The sequence below is a fragment of the Schistocerca americana genome, chromosome X (genome assembly GCF_021461395.2).
Source record: "Schistocerca americana isolate TAMUIC-IGC-003095 chromosome X, iqSchAmer2.1, whole genome shotgun sequence".
Taxonomy (NCBI): Eukaryota; Metazoa; Arthropoda; class Insecta; order Orthoptera; family Acrididae; genus Schistocerca; species Schistocerca americana.
In genome coordinates, this window is record NC_060130.1 from 655,857,997 (window position 1) to 655,878,179 (window position 20,183).

General features: G+C 41.6%; 1 protein-coding gene across 1 annotated transcript in view; it reads left to right on the forward strand.

Moving 5' to 3' along the window:
- LOC124556230 (relaxin receptor 1-like) overlaps positions 1-19,806 on the forward strand; it is a 370,951-nt gene extending 351,145 nt beyond the window's left edge. The window contains exon 13 of the mRNA XM_047130220.1: positions 19,695-19,806. Within this exon, the coding sequence (XP_046986176.1) occupies positions 19,695-19,718 (24 nt within the window). The 3' untranslated portion in view covers positions 19,719-19,806. The remainder of the gene's footprint in view (positions 1-19,694) is intronic.
- The last annotated feature ends 377 nt before the right edge of the window (positions 19,807-20,183 follow it).

Here is a 20,183-nt window from a genome sequence, read left to right on the forward strand (position 1 = left end):
GTAGAAGGATTTTTCCCAACAGAAACCAAAACTAAACGAATTATTATAAAGAAAATACGAAACAAATTATTTATCTTTATCACAGTTTGATTCATTCAAAACTATGAAACTAACACAGTTTACACTTCAGCAAACGAGAATTATAAGAGCGTCAAAAATTTAAATTGTTGTTGTTTTGGTCTTCGGTCCTGAGACTGGTTTGATGCAGCTCTCCATGCTACTCTATCCTGTGCAAGCTTCTTCATCTCCCAGTACTTACTGCAACCTACATCCTTCTGAATCTGCTTAGTGTATTCATCTCTTGGTCTCCCTCTACGATTTTTAACCTCCACGCTGCCCTCCAATGCCAAATTTGTGATCCCTTGATGCCTCAGAACATGCCCTACCAACCGGTCCCTAAATTTAAATTAAAAAGTTCAATGTGATGAATGAGCTTGGTTATAAGAAGAACATTTCTCAAGGCGCGGTGTAATAGCAGAAACAGCCACTCGAAGTTCTTTGCTTACATGTAGTCTCGCACAAGTATGTCGTTGGAACTGAATCAGGATCATCATTGTATTTTGGCTCAGAGTTGACATTCCTCGCTAATATGCATCCAAAACTGCAACAAAGACACTTCATTAAATCTACTGTTCAGTGAAGTATGTCAAGTGAGATCAATAAGTTGTTCTTGCTCTTTTATATTTAGACGTGATAGTGCAGGAGCATTTTTGAATGGATTTTTAATTCAGTTAAGTTTGTCGAACTCGTGGCTGAAATACTATTCGAAATGAACTTTTAGTGTTGCAAGATGATGAAGGAGGCAGCTTTCATGGTTCAAATGGCTCTAAGCACTATGGGACTTAACATCTGACGTAATCAGTCCCCTAGACTTAGAACTACTTAAACCTAACTAACCTAAGGACATCACACACATCCATGTCCGAGGCAGGATTAGAACCTGCGCCCGTAGCAGCAGCGCGGTTCCGGACTGAAGCGCCTAGAACCGCTCGGCCACAGGGGCCGACTGCAGCTATTATCTCCACTGAAAGTATCGTATTATCTGTGACCTCTAACGGTGAGACTAGAGTAGGGAACATATCTAGCATGCCACTTTCCACACGGTTTTGCCGCAGCTCTAATTCGTTTATGAGCGCCTTTCATTCCAAGAGGGTACAGTTGCCTAATTACTTTGACGTGAAGTGTTAATAATATTTATTTTCTCAAAAATATCAGTGAGGTAAGCCATTTTCAATAGGTAATCTGCGTTGCCGAAACATTCTGCCACAGAGTGACTTTTCTCCTTAACGGAACAGAATGCGTCATTCCTTATTTTAGTGACTTTTCTCCTTTAAGAAACAGAATACCTCATTCCTTAATTCAAACATTCTTTCCACTTTAAAAAGCCTTGAATTTATAGATCTTGCTTTAATAAGTGTAACTGTTTCTATATCCGTTTGCAGCACTTCATAAAGGGGTGGGCTAAGTTCTTTAACAGCCAGAGCCTCCCGAAGTATCATGAAGTGAATCCATACTGCATCAGGAACTACACCTTTAACTTTCGCCTGCAATCCATCACGAATTCCTGAAGTTCAGCGAGCCCCATCTGTGCATAATACAATGGACTTGTCCATGATATCCAGTTTTGATTAAGAAAAGGCTTTTGAGCTGTGGCTGTTTTCAGTATCGGTTCACAGTAAAGCAATTAATCTCGAACGTTATTCTCATCAAAGAAACGAACATAAGCAGTCAAATGGACATCTTTATGAATATCAGTCGCTTCGTCCACTTGAAGTGCAAAAAAGGTGTTATGCAGTGTATCGATTAATAGCTCGAGTAAATCGTCAGAAATGTCTAAAAATTCCTCTACGCACAGTGACATTAGAGATAGGAATACTTTTCGACTACTGAGCAAATGAGTCACCAAAAATTGTTGATACTATATTAGTCGCTGCTAGTAAAGCTAGAGTTTCTGCAACCGTGTGTGATTTCTTTCATTCAGCAATCCTATGTGAAATCTGGTAACAGGCTACAAATCACATTCGACGTTTTAGCGAAGTTCTTCTGGGAATATAACAAAACATTTAGTTCCCAACATTCTATTGGTTTTCCCGTTAGTTGTCGATGTTTGGTTTCAAGATGTTTCTTTAACGTATTATGCTTCATGCTATCAGCAGCTAAAGTGGTGAGACAAATTACGTACTGCGGACGGTCTTGACGATTGATTGTAGTTTTCGTGAAGGGCAGCAATAAAACGTTCTCATCATACAGTATCGTTTTCGCCTTTGGAGTATCTCCATCCCCTCCGCCAGCTGATGGACCACTGGTGTCTTCATGTCTGTCATTCACTAAGACCCGTATCGTACTGCAATCAAGTCCTCTCGAACTCTGGGAGACTCTAAGGTGGCGTAGAGATACACGAGACAAAACTTGCACTCCTCGTGATGGTTAAGGACACAGTCGCAGTGCAGCCGACAATGGACGATTCTGCCGACGGCCGAAGTCGCCCAGCCCGACCGATAACTTCAAATAATGCTAAAAGTATGACCGCTTTTTCATTTTCGTCGACCGCGTCTGCGTAACACCGACGTTGGGCGAAATTCGATCCAGATCTTCTTTGTTCGAAGGAGAGGATCAACGTAATTATTTGTTAATGTTGTTGTTGTTGTTGTGGTCTTCAGTCCAGAGACTGGTTTGATGCAGCTCTCCACGCTACTCTATCCTGTGCAAGCTTCTTCATCTCCCAGTACCTACTGCAACCTACATCCTTCTGAATCTGTTTAGGGTATTCATCTCTTGGTCTCCCTCTACGATTTTTACCCTCCACGCTGCCCTCCAAACTATTTATTGTCCACGTTTCACTTCCATACATGGCTACACTTCATAAAAATACTTTCAGAAACGACTTCCTGACGCTGAAATCTATACTCGATGTTAACAAATCTCTCTTCTTCAGAAACGCTTTCCTTGCCATTACCAGTCTACATTGAAACATCCCCTTAGAAAATTTTTATAAATGACAGTGCTGGAAAACTGTTTGATTTTCAAACAGCTGAGCAGAACTGAACGTACTCAGACATTTCTATCTTTACTTATTCTGATCAACACTAAACTGACACACAATATTTTTAGCGCAACGCAATCTGACTTTCAATAATCCCTACAAAAGAATGGCCCTGACTAACAATAACCTATACCTTTCATGAATTCTTACCTCACAAAAATCTTCGTTACTCAGAGCACTGCAATACAGCGTGCGCCAATACTGCCAGCTGAATAAAAGATTCTAACTACTAAAGGCACTAACTACTGATAGGCATAGTTAGCAAATGAAAGATTTTCATAGAGAACAAACAATGTCTTTACCTTAATAATGTTCAAAAGTCATATATATATATATATATATATATATATATATATATATATATATATATATCAGTTCATGATATCCAATATTACAAATTTACTCTTTCTGATGGACACACGTCCAGATCGTCCGCTCTCAAAATTCTGCCATCTCTCTCCCCACATCCATCACTGCTGGCGGCTCACCTCTAACTGCGCAACGCTACGCGCTGTTCACATCCAACTGCCCACCACTAAAATAGCAAATATTCCAACAATGCAAACCAGCCACAGACTTCACACAGCACAATCAGTGATTTTCATATACAGCGCTACGTGGCGTTACCAACATAAAAACCTAAACAGCCTACTTACACTCTCTACTCGACCATCATCAGTTATTTTGCTTCTCAAATAGCAAAACTTATTTACTACTTTAAGCGTGTCATTTCCTAATCTAATTCCCTCAGCATGACCCGATTTAATTCGACTACATTCCATTATCCTCCTTTTGCTTTTGTTGATGTTCATCTTACATCCTCCTTTCAAGACACTGTCCATTCCGTTCAGCTGCTCTTCCAGGTCCTCTGCTGACTCTGACAGAATTACAATGTCATCGGCGAACCTCAAAGTTTTTATTTCTTCTCCATGGATTTTAATACCTACTCCGAATTTTTCTTTTGTTTCCCTCACTGCTTGCTCAATATACAGATTGAATAATATCGGGGATAGGCTACAACCCTGTCTTATTTGTTAATAAGAAAGTATTTTTTTAATATACCGCGACCCACTGTGATTCGCGTCCCACAGTTTGAGAACCATTGGTTTATCGTAATGGGTAGTCATAAAGTTTTAATTATCACTTCGAAAAAAGTAAGATGTCGCTGGGTGCCATCTATATTACTAAGAGACTATACCGGAACCGGGAAGCAAGTACCAGTTGCAGGTTGCCTATCTAACGTCTTCCAGGGACAACGGAAAGTGGATTTTCCATATTTCGTATAAATACTGACCGAATTAAAATTTTAAAATGCTGTCATAGTCTACTTATTCAATGGAACAATCTTTTGCTAAAAGTTGAACACAATAACAAGAGTACTACAATTAGAAACTGTGTAATTTTCTTGATGTAGCATTACTGGCGGTGCTAAAATACACTGAGGTGTCAAAAGTTATGGAATAGCGATATGCACTCATACAAATGGAGATAGCATCGCATTCACAAGATATAGAAGAGGAACTCATTGTCGGAGCTGTCATTTGAACTCAGGTGATTCATGTGAAGAGGTTTCCGACGTGATTATGGCCGCACGACAGCAATTAACAGACTTTTAACGCGTAATAGTGGTTGGGGCTAGAGGCATTAGATACTCCATTTCGGAAATCGTTAGCGACTTCAATATTCAGTCCACAGTGTCAAGAGTGTGCCTGAAAAATCTAATAGCAGGTATTACCTCTCACCACGGTCGACGCAGTGGTCGACGGCCTTCACTTAACGACCTAGAGCAGTAACTTTTGCGTAGAGTTGTCAGTGCTAACAATACAGCATGAAATAATACTGCGTGAAGTGACACTGCGTAAACTAACCTCAGAAATCAATGTGGGACATACGAAGAACGTATTCGTCAGGACAGTGCGGAGAAATCTGGCGTTCATGTGCTATGGTAGCAGATGACCGACGTGAGTGCCTTTGCTAACAGCATTACATCGCCTGCAGCCCCTCTCATGGCCCGTGACAGTATCAGTTGTTCCATAGACGACTGGAAAACCGTGGTGTGGCCAGATGAGCCCAGAGGTACGAGCTGATGGCGGGGTTCGGCTATGGTGCAGACCCCAGGAAGCTATGGACCCAAGCTGTAAACAAGGCACTATGAAAGCCGGTGGTGGCTCCATAATGGCGTGGCCTGTGTTTGTATGGAATGGTTCAAAATGGCTCTGAGCACTATGTGACTTAGCTTCTGAGGTCATCAGTCGCCTAGAACTTAGAACTAATTAAACCTAACTAACCTAATGACATCACACACATACATGCCCGAGGCAGGATTCGAACCTGCGTCCGTAGCGGTCGCTCGGCTCCAGACTGTAGTGCCTAGAACCGCACGGCCACTCCGGCTGGCTTATATTGAATGGACTAGGCCCTCTGGTTCAAATGAACCAACCATTCACTGGTTATGATCGACTACCTGGAGACAATTTGCATTCATGAACTTCATTTTCTCGAACAACGTCATCGGGCCAGAATTGTTAGCGATTGGTTGGAAGAACGTTCTGGAAAATTCTAGCGAATGATTTGGCCACACAGATAGCCTGACACGAATCCCATCGAAAATTTATGGAACATAATCGAGAGGTCAGTTAGTGCAGAAAATCCTGCAACAGCATTACTTTTGCTATTGTGGACGGCTATAGACGCAGCATGGCTCAATATTTCTGCAGGGAACTTCCAACGATTTTTTGAATCCATGTCACGTCGAGTTGCTGCTCTACGTCATGCAAAAGGAGGTCCGACACGATGTTAGGAATTATTCCACAGCCTTTTTCAGCTCAGTGTACTAGGGTTTCATTTACCCTTTCCAAATTTTACACACAGTTTCAAGCCTTTATGAAAAATCGTGAAAGGAAGAACATTTACCGCTAGCTAAATTTTCGGTTTTCATGCAAGAAAGCTTCAGAATTAGAAAGGATGCTTTAATTTATTTATTTTTTACTACTAACTCTATTGCCAACACAGTCTGCAGACTGTATTCACATATATCAGTGAATGCATCTGCAAAATTATATCATTGTACGATATACATTAGGAGCGATCAAAAAGTTTCCGTTCGAAGGTCGTACATCCCAGAATCGGTATGTCAATCAAGCGAAATCGCCGTGAGGATTGAGGCAATTATCCCGGCGGCGCATCAGGTTGAAGATACCCGTTTTGTAAAACACCGTGTCCTACTGTGTGAAGAAAGCTGTAGCTACCTGATGCATATTCTCGTCCGATAGGAGTCATCGACCCTTCAAGGCCTTTCTTGAGGGAACAAAGACGTGACAGTCACATGGAGAGAGATCAGGACTATAGGGAGGGGGTGCTCGAGTATCGTCTCCTTGGCTTTTCGTAACTTCTGTGTTTCGGTATTTACGGTATGGGATAGTGCGTTGTCATGAAACAGAAGCATTCCACAACATAATGCCCATACGCGTTCTTCTTTCTCCGATAGATGTCTAACGGTTTTTGTCCTTCGGCAGCCAAGAAAAGAATAACAGCACGTTGGTTCGGTTCGTAACTACTTTCCAAACCAACTTATTACTATTCTTCCAGTCTTCTACTCCATGGAAGCATCAGAGTGTTGGAATTCTTTTTCGGTATATTATACTTCGTACATTCATCCATGATCCATGGGCTTCACGTGTTAGTTACTTCAAAAACGCAGTGGAAAACAGGACACATACATTACAGTTTTTTTGTTTTACTACATTCCAAATAATGTTGATTGTAATATTACATTATACAAGGTATACAATATCTAATATTAGTTTTCTGAAATAACGAAGGCATGAAATTAAACATTTTTCTTAAGAAAACAAAGTCCAGTAATGTGTCTTTTTGAACTTGCACTACGACGAAGGAAGCCTTATGGTCTAATAAAAGTGGTAGCAAGACTGCATCTACATCTACATCTACATCCATACTCCGCAAGCCACCTGACGGTGTGTGGCGGAGGGTACCTTGTGTACCTCTATCGGTTCTTCCTTCTATTCCAGTCTCGTACTGTTCGTAGAAAAAAGGATTGTCGGTATGCCTCTGTGTGGGCTCCAATCTCTCTGATTTTATTCTCATGGTCTCTTCGCGAGATATACGTAGGAGGGAGCAATATACTGCTTGACTCCTCAGTGAACGTATGTTCTCGAAACTTCAATAAAAGCCCGTACCGAGCTACTGAGCGTCTCTCCTGCAGAGTCTTCCACTGGAGTTTATCTATCATCTCCGTAACGCTTTCGCGATTGCTAAATGATCCTGTAACGAAGCGCACTGCTCTCCGTTGGATCGTCTCTGTCTCTTCTATCAACCCTATCTGGTACGGATCCCACACTGCTGAACAGTATTCCAGCAGTGGGCGAACAAGCGTACTGTAACCTATTTCCTTTGTTTTCGGATTGCATTTCTTTAGGATTCTTCCAATGAATCTCAGTCTGGCATCTGCTTTACCGACCATCAACTTTATATGATCATTCCATTTTAAATCACTCCTAATGCGTACTCCCAGATAGTTTATGGAATTAACTGCTTCCAGTTACTGACCTGCTATATTGTAGCTAAATGATAAGGGATCTTTCTTTCTATGTATTCGCAGCATATTACACTTGTCTACATTGAGATTCAATTGCCATTCCCTGCACCATGCGTCAATTCGCTGCAGATCCTCCTGCATTTCAGTACAATTTTCCATTGTTACAACCTCTCGATGTAACACAGCATCATCCGCAAAAAGCCTCAGTGAACTTCCGATGTCATCCACTATGTCATTTATGTATATTGTGAATAGCAACGGTCCTACGACACTCCCCTGCGGCACACCTGAAATCACTCTTACTTCGGAAGACTTCTCTCCATTGAGAATGACATGCTGCATTCTGTAATCTAGGAACTTTTCAATCCAATCACACTATTGGTCTGATAGTCCATATGCTCTTACTTTGTTCATTAAACGATTGTGGGGAACTGTATCCAACGCCTTGCGGAAGTCAAGAAACACGGCATCTACCTGGGAACCCGTGCCTATGGCCCTCTGAGTCTCGTGGACGAATAGCGCGAGCTGGGTTTCACACGATCGTCTTTTTCGAAACCCACGCTGATTCCTACAGAGTAGATTTCTAGTTTCCAGAAAAGTCATTATACTCGAACATAATATATGTTCCAAAATTCTACAACTGCATTGCAAAACGAGTGTGAAATTTGGAGATTGATAGGAACGGTACATCACGTAGGTGTGCTGCCAACTTTTTTTTTCTACGAAACTTTTATAACTAAATATAATGAAAATTGCAGATATATTTATAAACGTTATTTAAATCCGTAGCTACCGCAATCTACTTTAATTCTGATTGAAAACGTGTGTGGAAATCAGAAATGAGAAAGCGGAAAGTAAGCTCGGTAAAAACTGGAGGTAGCAAATTTAATATTCAGTGTCAGTTCTGTAACTAGGAAGCCTGTGTTTTCCCAGTTTCATAGACGAACAATATTACGTATTTTTATATCGGAAAGTAAATAAACAAATTCCACAGAATATATTCTGTGACTCACATAATAAACTATTGGATTGGAGCATAAGTTCGTAGGCTTTTTCCGTAAGTTTAATAAACACAACAGATACACATAAAGAAGACTTTAGTCATCAATAATACCTGTTCCTTCACTATTAACAACAGTCTGCTAATGAAAGGTTGGTGTAACTCTTCGATCCCGCAACTATAGAAAGCACGTGGTTTTGAGGCGAAGAACTCGTCGAACCTTGTCCGGAGCGCATTTTCAGCCGGAAATGAAGTTCCTTGAAGGTTCTTCGATAGAGAGTGGAAAATGTGAAAATCTAAAGGGTGCAAGATCAGATGAGTAAGGCGAATGCGGGATGACTTCCCAACCTGACTCACGTAGAGTGTATTTTGTCGGTTTAGTAGAACGCGGGCGGGCGTTTTTGTGGAGTAGCATCACTTCATGGAATCTTCCTGGTCGTTATTCTTGGACTGCATTTGCAAGACGTATCAGCAATGATGGTTACACCTTGGGGAAGCAATGCAAAGTTCACTACACCGTCGCTGTTCCATCATATTCCTAACATTATCTTTTATGGATACGCGCAGGTCTTTTATGGGGAGTTGCTGTTATGTTTGGGTTCAGCCAGTCCTTTCTTTTCCTTATGTTAGCATAAAGACACCATTTCTCCTCACCAGGAACGATACAGGATAGGAATGGTCGGTATTGTTCACGAGCCAATTGATCTCGAGCAAGCAGAGATGCACATATGGCCACCCGCTCATTTTTGTGATTTTCGCTTAGAGCATACGGTACTCACACGCCCGATTATTGAACCTTCCCCACTGCATGCAAATGTCGCACGATGGTGGAATGATCACAGTTCATCACATTTTACAGTTCTCGAGTACACTGACGTGTATCGTTGTGGATTAATTAGCTTGAACGATCTTCATTAAACTTCGAAGGTCTTCCTGAACGTGGAGATTCACTAATCTCAAAACGAGCTTCCTTAAGACGAGGAATCCATTATCTTTCCATGTTCTGTCCAATGGCATTATCCCCATACACGGAGTAAATATTTCTGGCTGCCTCCGTTGCTGTCACCCATCTACTGAAATCAAACAGAAGAATAAGTCGGAAATGTTCCTATTTCTTCGCTTGGTTCTCAATTTCCTAGCCTCCACAGCCACACTTACTATCTCCAAGTGATAAAACGACAGTATCTAAACACAAATCGTAACAGTGAACTACAAAGAAAAAATGACAATCGATAAATAAACCCATAGCAACTGGAATGCCAACATGCAAAACAAAAACGCTATGAACTTATGCACCAACATAATAACTCTAGTTCATTCTTTTCATGGCAAGAATAACAACTGAAACAATGGCCTCTAAAATCTGAGTGCTGAGCATCAGCTTTTGTGTAGAAAACGAAGCGTTTGCAACCACTGTATTACTGACAAGTAACTTTTATATAATGTCCTCTAGGACAACAGAGAATTAGGAACAGCGACTCTATACGTCTGTATATAAGCTTTCTGCTCTGCATTGGAATACTTCGTACTATCCCTTCGGGAGCATCCATTTTCTAAATACAGTGCAATGACATGTCGCCCTCTTTCCTTGTGAAGATGCACTAGCTCACAATACGGAACTGCCATGCACCTGTTGGTGGACTACCTCAGGGTGTTCCATTTCCAACACCGCTCGACAGGCATGAAGGAGAATAGCTGTTCTCGATACACCACATTGGTGTTATCGGAGCCAGATTGCAAGATCCTATCCCTGAAAACACCAACCCCTAAGGAGTAGTTCAGTGCCGCTTCTTGATTTACCTGCTGTCCTTTAACAAGGCAGGCTGCAGTACTGCTACTGCTAGGTCCAGAACATTGCCATCGTGCTACAGGCCAGGGCGATGCGGCCACTGCAGATGGTGTAAGCAATGGGGTCATAAGCATCGACCATCAGTTTGATGCTCCAAGCTCAGCGGACAGGGTCACAAGCAGCAGTCGCCAATTTGATTGTCCGGGGTGGGCAGCTAGGGTGGTGGCAGCCAGTTTGATACTTCAGAAACTGTGGTGATAATGAACACATCATACGGGGGTCTAACCACAGTTTTGTAAGCCCTCTTCCATAAGGTATAAATAATCCTGCAAAAAAAGTTGGACTGATAAGTATCTCTCTCTCTCTCTCTCTCTCTCTCTCTCTCACACACACACACACACACACACACACACACACACACACACACACACAGACATACAGCCATCATTAATAATAATAATTTCTGATACTTATGTTGTGGTTCACTGTTTTATCCACTTGTCACCTTCATCATTTGGTACACTGCATGCATATTCCGGTATTTTATGCTCCAATTCGGCATTTACATCTCTTTCTATGTCTCCATCAACCACTTGTAGAACAAACACAAATCACAAATATTACATTGTAGTGTAAAAAAAATGTATTGTATAAGAAGTAGAAGTAATACTAGTTACGTATCTCATTCCTCACAGTCGGCACAAGACCCCTGAAAATTTGGGTTAAGAATTGCAAATCCCAATCATATATTATGAAACTAGATCACAACTACCTTCTCCTAAATCAGCTATGAGTAAACCATGGTCTGTTCATCAAAAAGTGGTGACGTTGTGCTTGGAACCAAGTCGTCAACGTTCAACAAACGACAGCACTTACCAAAGCATCACCGCTGCCAAAGTCAAACTGTCACTTCATACTGATGCAGTAGTCAATGCTTACACGTAAGTGGTATAGGAACTGATCAACGCTCGTTGTTCATAGATGGCACGTGCATGCATGTCTCGACTTGATACGTATTGCCTAGTGTGTACGTAATTGTGACTGCGACATTTCTCCAGCACCACGACACTACATTGGTCTTGGTGTGCACAAGCTGCACGGCGGCTCTTTCAAATTGAGTTACCACGCACTGCTGGTTTGTGTCATATGAGTGTTCGCCAGAGCGGTGGATGTCTATGACCTGAAATATTAACCACATGAGAGCCGAATGAATAAATCCACGATATCATTTATTAATAAGCCAGAGCGATCAGAGATGGAAGGGAAGAGAGTTCATTTTCCAATTGAGGAGCGTACATAGGACCATACATTAAGTGACGTGAACTTACGAGTAACTGTGAATTTTCTGAAGCCCATATATGTATGCTGTTGTTGTTTTCACGATACATTTGCTTGAGTCTCCGAATTGATGGGCCACTTTACTCTTCAAGATTCCGTATTGATGCACTCCTGAAGATGCCACACAGCCACAAACATTTTTCAGGACCTTTGACGTAAATTATGCTTTCGTTATGATCATATGTTCAGAGTGATGTCACCATATTTCATATGAAACTCCCTCAGCATCCCGCCACTTTCTGTGGTGATGGTGAGTCACTCATGATTCTACGCATGTTAGCACACTGTACTATACTAAATGGTTTGGATGAAGCAACAATTATGGAATACTTCGTTAATACCTGTCGTTTGATGCAGAATGCAGTGAATGCAACATCATTAAACAAAATGTCTATACTCTTCACAAAACCCCTGTATATCCACGAGGACAATTGCAGCGTGAGAAGTTATTGAGAGATATGCTGCATGTCATGCAGTCCTCTGCATTTATACTACACGTTTTACAACTCCTGTGAGGGGTGAGTAGTTTACGAGGCAATCATGTAGTAATAACGCATATGCAGCTGTGTTTGGAGGGAAGTTTTGCAAGTCGAGTATGTATGCCTACAGTTTCAATTTGAAAACCAGTTTCATTTAGAACAGTCAGATATCACTACATGTCCTAATTTTTTAAACTTCTTAGGACTGAGCATATAACCGAATTCACCACCCTCATAGTAAGAAGAGAAAAATCTTGCATACATATCATGCAAATGGAGAATATTCTTAATTTTGGTACACTTTAGAATTGGTTAGTTTAAAGTTGTCCTTTTTTCAGATTCCACCTCCTGTCTATTTGCACCTCTAGAATAAGAAATCGAAGCATTTCTAGTTGAACACATGACTCAATTGTCCATGACTATTTCAATGTCTCTGGAATGATTGGGCACTCGCTAAGTTCCTATGAACGAAAGTTAACGTTAGCTGGGCACCTGCAAACAACATACGCAATGGTTTCAGGCGCTCTTAGTCTGATACAGATAAATGGAGAGCTTTATGCACCAATTTATGCAGCATAATTTTACTCTGCTCTTCTGGCCCTCTTTGAACATGCGAAGGGTATCCAATAAATAAGTAGTACAGCACAATTTTTTCTCAGTCGATTTCGGTTGAAAAAATGCGGAATTTGTTGTTGGAAATCGTAGAATATTCCAGCTTCAGCCCCTATAGTTTCATGAAGTTCCGATTGGTGACGGTTCTGTACATAGACTTCAAAATGGCGTTTGTAACGGAGCTGCCTTCCAGAGCGAGAGTTGTCATTGAATTTATTTTGACGGAAAACCCGAGCATCGCAGATATTCATAGACGCCTGAAGAACGTCTACGGAGAACTGCCAATGAATAAAAGCACAGTGAGTCGATGGGCTAGACGCCTGTCATCATCACAGCAAGGTCACGCAAACCTGTGCGGTCTCCCACGTGACGGCTGGCTGCACACAGCTGTTATCCCTGCAAAGTTGGAATATGCCGACACCCTCATTCGAGAAGATCGACGGATCACAATCAACCACCTCACCCCATAATTGGACGTCTCTGTTGGCAGTACAGACACAATAGCCCACCAGTTGGGGTAGTCAAAAGTGTTTGCCCGCTAGATGGCTCTGAGCACTATGGGACTTAACAGCTGTGGTCATGAGTCCCCTAGAACTTAGAACTACTTAAACCTAACTAACCTAAGGACATCACACACATCCATGCCCGAGGCAGGATTCGAACCTGCGACCGTAGCAGTCGCGCGGTTCCGGACTGCGCGCCTAGAACCGCGAGACCACCGCGGCCGCCCGCCCGCTAGATCCCTCGCCGCTCAGCAGAAGACCATACAGAACAACAAAGGACTATATGTGCGAAACCGCTTGCGTCTTCCAAGGCTGATGGTGACAATTTTTTCTGAACATCGTCACAGGCTATGAAACATGGCTTCATCACGCTCATCACGTTCAGTTCGCAGCTCGTGGTCTAGTGGCTAGCGTTGCTGCCTTTGGATCACGGGGTCTCGGATTCGATTCCCGGCCTGGTTGGAGATTTTGTCTTCCCGGGGACTGCTGTTTTTTGTTCTCCTCATAATTTCATCATCATCATAGACATTCGTGACAGTGGCTCGATTGGAATATGTAAAAATTGGGACTTTTTATGGGCGCTGATGAGCGCGCAGTCGAGCGCCCCACAAACCAAACATCATCATCATCACTTTGAACCGTAAACTAAACGGCAATCCATGGAGTGGTGACGCACCACCCTTCCTCGGAAGAAAAAGTTTAAAGCCACACCCTTAGCCGGTAAGGGTTTGTGGGACACTAATGGGGTTATTCTGTTTGATGTCCTCCCTCATGGCGCAATGATCACCTCTGAAGTGTATTGTGTAATTACAGGAAACTGAAGAAACGACTTCACTGTGTTCATCACCACAAAAATGCAAACGAACTTCTCCTTCTCCATGACAACGCAAGGCCCCGCACAGGTCTGCACAGCCGAGAGGAGGTCACAAAACTTCACTGGACTGTTTTTCAAAATGTTCAAACGTGTGTGAATTCCTAAGAGACCAAACTGCTGAGGTCATCGGTCCGTAGACTTACACACTACTTAAACTAATTTGTGCTAAGAACAACACACACACCCATGCCCGAGCGAGGACTCGAACCTTCGGCGAGAGAGGCAGCGCAATCCGTGACATGGCATCTTAAACCGAGCGGCCACTCGGCGTGGCGACTGTTTGTCCTCATCTACCCTACAGACCACACTTCACATCTTCTGACTTCCATCTGTTTATCCCAGTGAAGGATGCACTCTGCGGGAAGCAGTACATCTATGATGGGGAGGTTATTGATGCAGCAAGGCGTTGGCTCCGACGTCGACGAGTGGAGCGGTACCATGTGGGAGTGCAGGCTCTCCCAGTAAGGCGGTATAAGGCCATCGCATTGAACAAAATTTATGTTGAAAAACAGAGTTTTGTAACTAAAAGAATGGGGCATAATATGATGCATTGTTATCCCAAATAAAACCAACCTGCTTCCAGAAAAAAAATTTTTTGCATTAGTTATTGAACGCCCTTCGTATGAATTATTATCCATAGCACTTCGAACTAGAATCACATTTATTATCTTCAAAGGAGTCCATTAACATTTTGAGCAGCATTCAAGCCCTAACTGAAGCATCTATTGACCCATCTATGAAGCACTCTGCATTTTCTAATGCGTGCAGGTTCGAAGTTCATGTGGAGTTATATGGCTTGAGGACCTATGTGATTCTAACATTTCTTGCGCAGTCGGGCTCAGTACCATTAAGTACACATGTTATTTCACATGTTATTTCTTGAAACAGAATTGCATTATGTGTAAGCTGAATGTTGCTGATGAGAGAGCGCTTCAATCCTTCTTCATGGCCGGCCGCTGTGGCCGAGCGGTTCTAGGCGCTTCAGTCCGAAACCGCGCGACTATTACGGTCGCAGGTTCAAATCCTGCCTCGGGCATGGATGTGTGTGATGGCCTTAACTTAGTTAGGTTTAAGTAGTTCTAAGTTCTAGGGGACTGATGACCTCAGATGTTAATCCCATAGTGCTCAGAGCCATTTGAACCTTCTTCATGGTCACAAATCTTCCTGCCATATATAGCAAGCTTGGATGTAATAACTCATCTTGACACAGAATAAGAATTATTATCTCATTGTCATAGTTAGAGGACGTTGGAGCAAAAGGTTTGTAGGGAAAATATTCCAGAAGAATACGCGAACCATACGATACTGTAACAGGAAAGGGACGTAATGACAATGGCACGTAAAGTGCCCTCCGCGACACACCGTTGGGTGGCTTGCGGAGTATAAATGTAGATGTAGGTTCGACCTATACTTGAGTATTGCTCATCAGTGTGGGATCCTTACCAGGTCGGGTTGACAGAGGAGATAGAGAAGATCCAAAGAAGAGCGGCGCGTTTCGTCACAGGGTTATTTGGTAAGCGTGATAGCATTACGGAGATGTTTAGCAAACTCAAGTTGCAAGAGAGGCGCTCTGCATCGCGGTGTAGCTTGCTGTCCAGGTTTCGAGAGGGTGCGTTTCTGGATGAGGTATCGAATATATTGCTTCCCCCTACTTATACCTCCCGAGGAGATCATGAATGTAAAATTAGAGAGATTCGAGCGCGCACGGAGGCTTTCCGGCAGTAGTTCTTCCCGCGAACCATACGCCACTGTAACAGGAAAGGGAGGTAATGACAGTGTCCCGTAAAGTACCCTCCGCCACACACCGTTGGGTGGCTTGCGGAGTATAAATGTAGATGTGGATGTAGATGTAGATCATCATACTGAACTGGAGTTTTTATATCGAGTGATGTGATTGCGAGGTTTCAGTCCTATCGAGTTAAGAAACTCGTAATTCTCGCGTATGGTTGCCTTCTTCTTCCACTGCAAAGTAGTATTCTGATGACTGTGTGTGCTGCATTTATACTTTGTTCCCCTGATGCTGCTTTAGATTAAGATGTACTGTAATTTCTTCACTTCGAAAGTCGACTAGATACCTATTCTGATCTATGATATATAACTCAAGATGATCTAATATGTGAACAGTCATTGAGTGATATATTGGACTGTCGACCACTCCCAAAATTGTAGCTTGCACCCACTGCAGGTGTGAAATAGTGTATCATTAAGATATAAATTCGTTGTGATATTACACTCAACATGGACATGCTAACAGGTTGAATGTCCAGTTGTTGATTCGACTCGTAAATCTTATCAATATTATCATCCAACACTAGGCTCCTCAGGAAACCTAATTGCGACGCTATAGAATCTTCGCCCATAAAGTGTATTCATTAGTGTACTGTATTTATTTCTGATTTAAGCACATTAATGGGAGCATATAACTCAAAGTCTTGCACAAAACGTCTTATATACTCCATCAAATCACCAAAATCATATGAGCCAGGACGTATAATCAGAAGTTGCCGTCTTCTGGATGAAGTTTATTGTACTTATGAGTGATGTTAGGTATGCTGTCACATGTTTCCGGGCTGATTAATGCAGAACTCCACTCCTCCTTGCTTAGATCTACTGTAGGAATGAGGTTCACTCTTAATATTAATGAGTCTCTTTCAAAGTTTGAGTGTATGATGTTACATCTAAATAATAATGAGCATACTGTCTTCTTTTATCCATCCATCAAGAGAAACATTAAACAATAATGACCACAGAGACATGAACTGAAGTCTTGGAAGCGTCGAAAATTGTGGAACACATGGTTCTTGTCGGTTAAGTATCGGCCCAATTCTTCAGGTTGTCTCAAAACACTGTGCGAGTCAAAGTAGTAGAAGGTATTTCTTTTTTTAAAACACATGCAATCCGGTGAGTGCCATATCCTCCTAAAACGTCTAAATTGACATTACCACATTCCTTGCCGTTCCACGTCTTATCTGGTAATGTACTCCTCATGAACATCCTATAAAATTTTGGGATTTTGAATTTTCTGACAAGTTTAAGCAAATCTGTATTGGTAAGTGGTCTGTCCAGTATTATAGTTAGAACGATTTTTTTATAAACAGTCCATGTCCTTTCTTCTATGGTTTTAAACTTAATACTTTATTGATAGCTATACCCTCCATTGCCCTATTATACCTTTTAGCTTCCTGTAGCTGCTTCTCTGCATCTGCGCATTATTCACTGTTATCCCAGCACCCATTCTAGATTTGGCACACATTGCTTAATCAACTAGGAATTCTGCAACACACTGTCCTATGCCTATTCCCTCTCTTCAACATGTTTCCCTAGCTTTATCTGCTAATATTCAGTCTGCAACTCGACGATCTTCATTTGTAATGTAAGCAATATCATGCTTCTTCCAGGTGTTGCCTAGTATATTCATTCCCTTACCGCCATGAGCTAGACTCTTTTTCAGCTTCGTTGCAGGTCCGCAGTAGTTGTATTCAGGTAAATGCAATCTTATCGAGAATACCACCACTACCTCTAATGTGCGCCCCGTCCTTACAGCTTTAAATCCGCCAGTACCTCGTCTCCTACCTTCCAAACTTCACAGAAGCTCTCCTGCGAACCTTGCAGAACTAGCTGCAGAGTGAAAGTCTCGTTCTGGAAACGTCCCCCAGGCTGTGGCTAAGCCATGTCTCCGCAATATCCTTCCTTCCAGGAGTGCTAGTTCTGCAAGGTTCGCAGGAGAGCTTCTGTGAAGTTTGGAAGGTAGGAGACGAGGTACTGGCGGATTTAAATCTGTGAGGACGGGGCGTGAGTCGTGCTTGGGTAGTTCAGTTGGTAGAGTACTTGCCTGCAAAAGGCAAAGGTCCCGAGTTCGAGTCTCGGTCCGGCACACAGTTTTAATCTGCCAGGAAGTTTCATGTCAGCGCACACTCCGCTGTAGAGTGAAAATTTCATTCTAGAAAAAATTAATTACACAACTTTATTTTCTCGAGATGATAAATAAAATTTTATGGTTACCCTTGGTAGTCCATGACTTATGAAAGATACTGAATGACTATAATAAATAAAGGCAACATAACCAGACACTAAACATTAATATGTCTATTGCGAAGCGTTTTGGGGGCTTTGCTTTATATCAGATGACAGTTTTGGCTTTTGTCTTCCAGCTAATTAACAACGTCTGACTTTTTTTGGAATAATCCCATTTTTTATGTTATGTATCGCTTATATCACTTCTTCGACTTCTTAATGCAGTCGCCTTTTCTCATTTTACTCACAGTCAGTATTCTGTGCTCTACAGTCTGTTCGTCAAATTCAATAGTTCCTGTAATTCTTCCTGGTTTTCACAAAGAATAACGATCTTACTAGTTAATCTCATAATTGATATCCTTTTCTCGTTGATTTTAGTCCCAGTTCTGAAACTTTTTATTTCTTCAACTGCTTTTTCTATACACAGGGTGAACAACTGAGGGAAGAGACTGTGTCCCTCCCCTACACCCTTTTTAATTTGAGGACTTTTGTGTTTATCTTCCATTGTTTCCTATTGTTTTTGGTACATATTGTATATCACCACCTATCTTTTCGTACAAGGTACAATTATTTTTCTGACGACTTCAAACACCTTTCACTACTTTATATGACTGAATGCTTTTCCTAGGTCAGAAAATCCTATAAAAATGCCTTTATTTCACGGATACCTCTCCTACAGAATGAGGCGTAACTGCCTCCCTGATACATTTATCTTTCGTAAAGCCTAAGTAATTGCTTTCTAGCATATCCTAAATTATATTTTCCATTCTTTTGTACCTAATTCTTGTCAGTAACTTACATACGTGACCAGTCAAGCTTAATGAGTGCTAATTTTCGCATTTACTTGCCCTTGTTCTCTTCAGGATTCTGTAGATCATGTTCCTCTGAAGATCCAGTGGTACGTCTCTGGTCCCATAGATTCAACACATTATCTTGAATGACTGTCTAATTGCATTTCCCAACAATTGTTTTAGAAATTCCATAAGAATATTAGCCATCCATTTTGCCTTGGTTCATCATAAGTCTTCCATTGGTCCCACCGGACGAAAGCAAACCCTGCTGAATGTCTTCAAGACTGCTGAGAGTGTGATTCATGCAGGCAGCCTGTCTATGCTGTAAATTTTTCAACTCTGACAGTGTTCATCACGTGAGTTGCATCATGCATTATCCACTACTAACGTACGTCAGTGACGTTTTCAATAACAGTGTTATCTGAACTACTGATGTGATAAACTGGAGTTCAGCCACTTGCAATCTTTTCAATTACATGAAGTTGTGTAGTTAATGGCAAAGAAATCTAAATTACGACGGCTGGTTGGTGAACTGAACCTCGCTCTAGTCAAACGGGAGTCTGAAGTCTTAAGACCATTGTTTAGTGAAGGTTAACAGTGTGTACCTATGCTAGAGACAATGTATGCAAAATTGTTTTTCGATTATTTCCACGTTATGTATTAACCGATTAATATCGATTATTTATGTTCCAGGTCATGCACGAGGCGAAATGCTGAAGTCCTTAGCAGGGAGCTTGAAGCATTTCTCATCATACTCACTTCGTTACATCACTGTAGCGCAGATTATTCATATCGAGAACACACCTTTCTAGTTAAAAACTTATTTTATTTTACTTTTTCTATTAATTTATTTTTTCTTTATTTTTATATTCTTGTGTAAGAACTGTTACAGGAAAATATTGCTTGTCAGTAACTCTAAGTACCGAGTTTGTGGCAATTGTTTATTCGTAATTATGACATGTTAGAATTAGATGTAGAGTGTCACTGTCACACAACTGTAAACTAGATTAAGGTAAATTGATCTCAAAGGATACTGTTCAGTCTTGTTCTCATCTTCAAGAAAACTACTGCAAAATAAGAATAAAGGAAAGGAATCGTGCAATAATTTTGTGTAACTTATTCAGTTTACCACCCAGAGTAGCTGCCTAAAATTCCATAGCTTTGCAAGTCTTGTCATAGGAG